The sequence below is a fragment of the Scyliorhinus torazame genome, chromosome 25 (assembly GCF_047496885.1).
Source record: "Scyliorhinus torazame isolate Kashiwa2021f chromosome 25, sScyTor2.1, whole genome shotgun sequence".
Taxonomy (NCBI): domain Eukaryota; kingdom Metazoa; phylum Chordata; class Chondrichthyes; order Carcharhiniformes; family Scyliorhinidae; genus Scyliorhinus; species Scyliorhinus torazame.
The window spans coordinates 37898894-37906759 of NC_092731.1; the positions used below are offsets into that span (position 1 = coordinate 37898894).

The 7866-nt window shown below is 50.1% G+C and overlaps 1 protein-coding gene across 2 annotated transcripts in view; it reads left to right on the top strand.

Annotated features, from left to right (window-relative positions):
• pld3 (phospholipase D family member 3) overlaps positions 1 to 7539 on the top strand; it is a 38769-nt gene extending 31230 nt beyond the window's left edge. For both annotated transcript variants that reach the window (XM_072490324.1, XM_072490323.1), the window contains 2 exons: positions 486 to 585; positions 5496 to 7539. In XM_072490324.1, coding sequence (XP_072346425.1) covers positions 486 to 585; positions 5496 to 5698 — 303 coding nt within the window. In that variant the 3' untranslated portion in view covers positions 5699 to 7539. The remainder of the gene's footprint in view (positions 1 to 485; positions 586 to 5495) is intronic.
• The last annotated feature ends 327 nt before the right edge of the window (positions 7540 to 7866 follow it).

Genomic DNA, 7866 nt, shown 5'->3' on the forward strand with positions numbered 1-7866 from the left:
TTAAAATATATTTCGAGTACCCAATTTTTTTTCCAGCACATCTTTGGGTTGTGGGCGTGAGACCCACGCAGATGCGGCTAGTGACCCGGGGCTGGGATCGAACCCAGGTCCTCGGCACCATGAGGCAGCAGTGCTAACCACCGCATCACTGTGCTGCCCAACACGGATCCCTCTTAATATAAATAAAAATCCATTAACCCAAATTTTTATGATGCTTTAATTACACCTTTGGCTATAAAAAGCCTCACTGCCTTGCAAACCAGGATTCTTTAAAAACATGTCATACACGCACTAACCCAGGTTTTTAACCCTTACTGCATCCAATAGATATAATACAATACATCTGGAATCCCTAAATCCACCTCACTTAGCAACACATTGGATCTCCTGTTTAACCTATCAAGGGAGCCGTCACCAGCATTTCCAGCGCCGGCGGTGCGTTGCCGTCGAAACGCGCAGTAACTTTCTCCGTTTCATTCTTGCAGAGAATCTTCGTGGTCCCCTCGACGCATAAGCAAAGAAAGATCCCTTACTCACGGGTCAATCACAACAAGTACATGGTGACAGACAAAGTAGCCTACATTGGTGAGTGGACACCCAGCCTACCCGACCCTGCGCATTGCAACGCATCAAATTTGAACAAGTGCTGGTGAAAGGGCTCAGTGTAGGTTGGTGTTTGATGGTCAGCATAAACACGGTGGGCCGAAGGGCCTGTTTCTGTGCTGTATGGCTCTATGACTCTGAATCTAAGATCAGAAGACTAGTGGTTGTGGGGAAGAGATGCCATATCCTAGACTCTTACTGTCCTGATACAAATTGGAAGCTGCATTATTTAAGAGAGCCACAACCGAGAGCAAAAACTAAAAATTTAAACACGTTAGCCAAACGTCTGTTGCGGGAAAGTTATTGGAATTAATAGTTAAGGACTGAGGAAGGAACACTGCGAGAAATTGGGTTCCAGAGTGCTAATATGGATTTGTAATGTGGAGGTCTTGCCTAATCAACTATTTACTTTTTTGTTTAAAAAAAAGCATCTCCAGTAGTAAACACGGAATTTTCTCTGGATGTGGTTTTCTATGGACTTTCAGAAGGCATTCGGCAAGGTTCCACATAAGAGACTGCGAGCTAAAATGAAAGTTTGTTGAGAGCAATTTGTTGGCCTGGTTAAGAGATCAGTCAGAAGGAGGCAGTCAGTAGGGATGATGGGTGTGTGGTCAAACTGGGACGGCACGGTGGCACAGCGGTTAGCACTGCTGCCTCACAGCGCCAGGTACCCGGGTTCGATTCTGGTCTCGGGCGACGGTCTGTGTGGAGTCTGCACGTTCTCCCCGTGTCTGCGTGGGCTTTCCTCCGGGCGCCCCGGTTTCCTCCCACAGTCCAAAGATGTGCAGTTGAGATGGATTGGCCACAATCGCATTGAATAAGAGGGACGATGGCAAAATGGATGTGACGTTGGCTGAGTGTCAGGAAACAGGGTGGCGGAGAGAGATTGTTTTGCGGACAGGAATGCGGGCGGGCGGGGGCGGGGGTGTGATTCAGAGGGGTCGGTATTGCTTTCCGGAATCTGCCTTAATGACCTAGACTTGGGTGTGCTGGGCGCGATTTCTAAATGTGAGAATTTCCCAAAACGTGTATCATTGTGAACTGTGCGAAGGGTCGCCAATTAGCCTTAAGCGAGCGTGGACAGGCTGGTGGAACGGACGGGCAGGAGGCAGAAGAGATGTAAATGCAGAGAAGTGTGAAGTGATTGATCGTGATGGGAAGAGTGAGGAGAGGAGAGGAGTGAGGGGAATAAAATAAAACGTGCAATCCGAATGGGGTGCAGGGTAGATAGACCTGCTTGTGTGTGTGTACAAATCATTGGAGGTGGCACGAGAGTTTGAGAAACTGGTTGATTGAACATGCGGGCTTTATAAATAGGGGCCTAACGCACAGAAGCAAGCAGTTTATGTTGATAAAAGCCCCACGGATGCTGAAAATCGGTTCATGTTAAACTTGTTTAAAACACTGGTTCTGGGCGGCATGGTGGCACAGTGGTTAGCACTGCTGCCTCACGGCGGCGAGGACCAGGGTTCGATCCCGGCCACGGGTCACTGTCCGTGTGGAGTTTGCACATTCTCCACGTGTCTGTGTGGGTTTCGCCCCCACAACCCAAAGATGTGCAGGGCAGGTGGATTGGCCACGCTAAAATTGGCCCTTAATTGGAAAAAAAAAAGAATTGGGTACTCTTAAATTTATTTTTAAAAAATAAAACGCTGGCTCAGCCTCAGCTCGAGTACCACATCCAGTTCTGGGAACCCCAATTCAGGAAGGATGCAGGAAGGGGTCAGGGGTGGATTGGAGAGGTTGAGAGTGCAGTCTTTGGAGAAGAGAAGGTTGACAGGAGATCACAAAGGGTCTGGACAGAGTAGAGAGGGGAGAGACCGTTCCCCATTGGTGGAAGGATCGAGAAGGAGAGGACACAGATTTGAAGTCATTTGGGAAAGAAGCAATCGCGACACGAGGAGAAACCTTCCCCCTCAGGGAGTGGTGAGGAGTGCGCTGGCTGAGGGTGTGGTGGAGGCAGGGATACACGTGGCTTTCGAAAGAGAGTTGGATCATCACTGAAGCAAAACTGTGATAAGCCTCATGAGGATCGTGAGGAATCACTCATTGGTCTCCCTGTGGGGCTCTTTGTGTACGGGTTCCCATGGTAACGGCTGAGGCCTGTCCAGCTGGGACTCTGAATGGAGCCTTTTGAAAACCGTCCCAGACCCCGACAGGGAGTTCCCGTTAGTCCCGGGCTGGGATACTAGTGTTGTACACCGCAGGTGCGGCCTGACGTTTGACTTAAAATAAATTTGGTTCAACCTTTATCTTCGGGGCTCCTGAATTACTACAGGAACAGTTTGAAGGGACAAAAGTCACAGGACTGGGTCAGTCTTTCACAAAGCCAGCCAGATGTCAACTGTGCTGGAACAAAACACTGATTCAGGAGGTTCAAAAACAGACAAAGAGAGAAAACAGGGAATTATAGACCTTAGAACTATAATTACAGCACGGGGTTAGATATAGAGTAAACTCCCTCTACACTGGCCCCATCAAACACTCCCAGGACAGGTACAGCACTGGGTTAGATACAGAGTAAAGCTCCCTCCACACTGTCCCCATCAAACACTCCCAGGACAGGTACAGCACGGGGTTAGATACAGAGTAAAGCTCCCTCTACACTGTCCCCATCAAACACTCCCAGGACAGATACAGCACGGGGTTAGATACAGAGTAAAGCTCCCTCTACACTGTCCCCATCAAACACTCCCAGGACAGGTACAGCACGGGGTTAGATACAGAGTAAAGCTCCCTCTACACTGTCCCCATCAAACACTCCCAGAACAGGTACAGTACGGGGTTAGATACAGAGTAAAGCTCCCTCCACACTGCCCCCATCAAACACTCCCAGGACAGGTACAGCACGGGGTTAGATACAGAGTAAAGCTCCCTCTACACTGGCCCCATCAAACACTCCCAGGACAGGTACAGCACGGGGTTAGATACAGAGTAAAGATCCGTCCACACTGTCCCCATCAAACACTCCCAGGACAGGTACAGCACTGGGTTAGATACAGAGTAAAGCTCCCTCCACACTGTCCCCATCAAACACTCCCAGGACAGGTACAGCATGGGGTTAGATACAGAGTAAAGCTCCCTCTACACTGTCCCCATCAAACACTCCCAGGACAGATACAGCACGGGGTTAGATACAGAGTAAAGCTCCCTCTACACTGTCCCCATCAAACACTCCCAGGACAGGTACAGCACGGGGTTAGATACAGAGTAAAGCTCCCTCTACACTGTCCCCATCAAACACTCCCAGAACAGGTACAGTACGGGGTTAGATACAGAGTAAAGCTCCCTCCACACTGCCCCCATCAAACACTCCCAGGACAGGTACAGCACGGGGTTAGATACAGAGTAAAGCTCCCTCTACACTGCCCCATCAAACACTCCCAGGACAGGTACAGCACGGGGTTAGATACAGAGTAAAGCTCCCTCTACACTGTCCCCATCAAACACTCCCAGGACAGGTACAGCACGGGGTTAGATACAGAGTAAAGCTCCCTCCACACTGTGCCCATCAAACACTCCCAGGACAGGTACAGCACGGGGTTAGATACAGAGTAAAGCTCCCTCTACACTGCCCCATCAAACACTCCCAGGACAGGTACAGCACAGGGTTAGATAAAGAGTGAAGCTCCCTCTACACTGTCCCCATCAAACACTCCCAGGACAGGTACAGCACGGGGTTAGATACAGAGTAAAGCTCCCTCTACACTGTCCCCACCAATCACTCCCAGGACAGGTACAGCACGGGGTTAGATACAGAGTAAAGCTCCCTCTACACTGTCTCCATCAAACACTCCCAGGACAGGTACAGCACGGGGTTAGATACAGAGTAAAGCTCCTTCCACACTGTCCCCATCAAACACTCCCAGGACAGGTACAGCACGGGGTTAGATACAGAGTAAAGCTCCTTCCACACTGTCCCCATCAAACACTCCCAGGACAGGTACAGCACGGGGTGAGATACAGAGTAAAGCTCCCTCTACACTGTCCCCAACAAACACTCCCAGGACAGGTACAGCACGGGGTGAGATACAGAGTAAAGCTCTCTCTACACTGTCCCCAACAAACACTCCCAGGACAGGTACAGCACGGGGTTAGATACAGAGTAAAGCTCCCTCTACACTGTCCCCATCAAACACTCCCAGGACAGGTACAGCACGGGGTTAGATACAGAGTAAAGCTCCCTCTACACTGTCCCCATCAAACACTCCCAGGACAGGTACAGCACGGGGTTAGATACAGAGTAAAGCTCCCTCTACACTGTCTCCTTCCCCCCGACATTGTGCCTCAGCCTGAACCTCGAGTGGTTGCCTTGGTTACATGAGTGTGACACTCTCCCTCCTGTGATCTCCGAGTCACCCTTTCAGGGTTCATATTCCCAGTCGCTGATCTAAATGGTCCAGTGCTGTCTCCCTGCCGGAGGATGCAAGCCAGGATTCTCCCTTTCAACCACCCCCTGTCCCTCAGATGATGCCAGAGCCCTGCTTCATCCTGAAACACTGGGAGTGCTGCGCAAGCGAGGGAAGCACTGGTGATGTATGCTGGAACAGGAGTGGCTGGCACGAGTGTGTCCGTCCGCGCCGGGATCAGACGTGGAGTGTGCAGGGACAAGAACCTCAACCGTCCGTTAAAAGAGCTCAGCTCCCCTCCACCCCCTCCTCCATCCCTGGCTGCCCCCGATCTGGCTCTTGGTCCTCCTTGGAATACCAACCAACATCGGCAGGAAGGCTTGCACGCAACCAACCCCCTCATCGCCCGCACGTACTCCAGACACAACACTGGAGATAAAGCAAAGCTCTGAAATTGTCCCAGTTAATATTACGGCTCATGTACGTACACTTCTCTCTAATAGTCAAGGCTCGATTAAACTTGTTTTTTTTTGTGTGTTTCAGGAACGTCCAACTGGTCTGGTGACTACTTTGAGAACACAGCGGGCGTGGGCCTGGTGATAAACCAGAGCAATTCGAGCTGGCGTTCCGAGGGCTCGACTGTGCAGGAACAACTGCAGAGCGTGTTTGAGCGAGACTGGTACTCTCCCTACAGCAAGGTGCTGAATAGCGGGGACAAACTGAGCAGAAACTGTAAACTTATCTAACAGGCCCAGAGGTGATATCACTCATTCGAAGGTCTGAAACTAAATCAACTCGAGGACCAAGACCCCAACAAAACACTGAAACTGATCGGGAATCCTCAACGATCTTGAATCTCGTTCATTCGAGTCCTTCATGGTGCCCTATTCAACAGGACGTGATAGCGGAGGAACTGATCACTGATTGAATTCCATTGGGAGCTTTTCTAATCGTCCGACATAACTTTGGAAATAGATCCACAGAATTCCCAGACTTTGTTACATTTCTCCAGGATTTCTGCAGATTATCAAAGGGACCCTTGCGGAAATTCAACCTCGATAGAATCCTGTGCTCCAATGGTACTGCCTCAGACGATCACCTGATACACCTGATTCATCGCTGTCCCCTCCATCACACTCCCGACTACTCACAGGTCACAGGTCAGGATATGGAGCCAGGTCTGCTGTCTCTAAGGGGGTCCTAACATGTCAGGGATTGAGTCAGTCTCAGTCCAGGTCAGCCCAGTGGGTTTTGGACCATAGCATCAAACTGGCCCTTATTCAGCAATCAGACACTCATCGAGCACAGGTCAGCAGCAAGAAGGTCATGTTAGCCAATGTTAACCAAATCGCAGATTACATCGTAATGTAGGCAGAAAGCAAGGGAGCTTTACTCTGTATCTAACCCCGTGCTGTACCTGTCCTGCGAGTGTTTGATGGGGACAGTGTAGAGGGAGCTTTACTCTGTATCTAACCCCGTGCTGTACCTGTCCTGCGAGTGTTTGATGGGGACAGTATAGAGGGAGCTTTACTCTGTATCTAACCCCGTGCTGTACCTGTCCTGGGAGTGTTTGATGGGAACAGTGTAGAGGGAGCTTTACTCTGTATCTAACCCCGTGCTGTACCTGTCCTGGGAGTGTTTGATGGGGACAGTGTAGAGGGAGCTTTACTCTGTATCTAACCCCGTGCTGTACCTGTTCTGGGCGTGTTTGATGGGGACAGTGTAGAGAGGGCTTTACTCTGTACCTAACCCCGTGCTGTACCGGTCCTGGGAGTGTTTGTTGGGGACAGTGTAGAGGGAGCTTTACTCTGTATCTAACCCCGTGCTGTACCTGTCCTGGGAGTGTTTGATGGGGACAGTGTAGAGGGAGCTTTACTCTGTATTTAACCCCGTGCTGTACCTGTTCTGGGAGTGTTTGATGGGGACAGTGTAGAGGGAGCTTCACTCTGTATCTAACCCTGTGCTGTACCTGTTCTGGGAGTGTTTGATGGGGACAGTGTAGAGGGAGCTTCACTCTGTATCTAACCCCGTGCTGTACCTGTTCTGAGAGTGTTTGATGGGGACAGTGTAGAGGGAGCTTTACTCTGTATCTAACCCCGTGCTGTACTTGTCCTGGGAGTGTTTGAAGGGGACAGTGTAGAGGGAGCTTTACTCTGTATCTAACCCCGTGCTGTACCTGTCCTGGGAGTGTTTGATGGGGACAGTGTAGAGGAAGCTTTACTCTGTATCTAACCTCTGCTGTACCTGTCCTGGGAGTGTTTGATGGGGACAGTGTAGAGGAAGCTTTACTCTGTATCTAACCCCGTGCAGCACCTGTCCTGCGAGTGTTTGACTATTTACACAGTTCCAATTTTAACAATGACATCCCTCCAGTAAATCAAAAGGAAATCATCGTGCAGTCGGGCAATTATAATTTTATTTTTACCAATTCCACCCCCTCCTCCCCACCCCCCACCAAATTGGCTGCTGTGTGGGGAGTGATAGAGGGCAGGAGTTTGATGTTCTGTATTCACAATCCACATTATGCTACCTCGTTCTGTACACCTCCTCCTGTCAGTTTTGAAATAAAATCTATTTTATGTCTCAAGGACTCGGCCATTTTCTCAGAGTTCTTCTGGAATCTCTTCATGTCTGAGGGGCTTTTTCCAAAGTTTCTATAGAAAGTCAGCTGTTCACTAATTATTCAGTGGTACAAGGTGGCAGAACTAACATTGTTAAACCGAACAACCCAAAGTGCAGGAGCAGGACTGAGGCCCAAAGTGTAGAAACTGAGCCTAGGCCCAGGGTACAGGAGCAGGGCCAAGACCCAAAGTGCAGAAACTGAGCCTAGGCTCAGAGTGCAGAAGCAGGGCTGAGGCCCAGGGTATAAGAGCAGGGCCAAGGCCCAGAAAGCAGAAACAGAACCTAGGCCTAG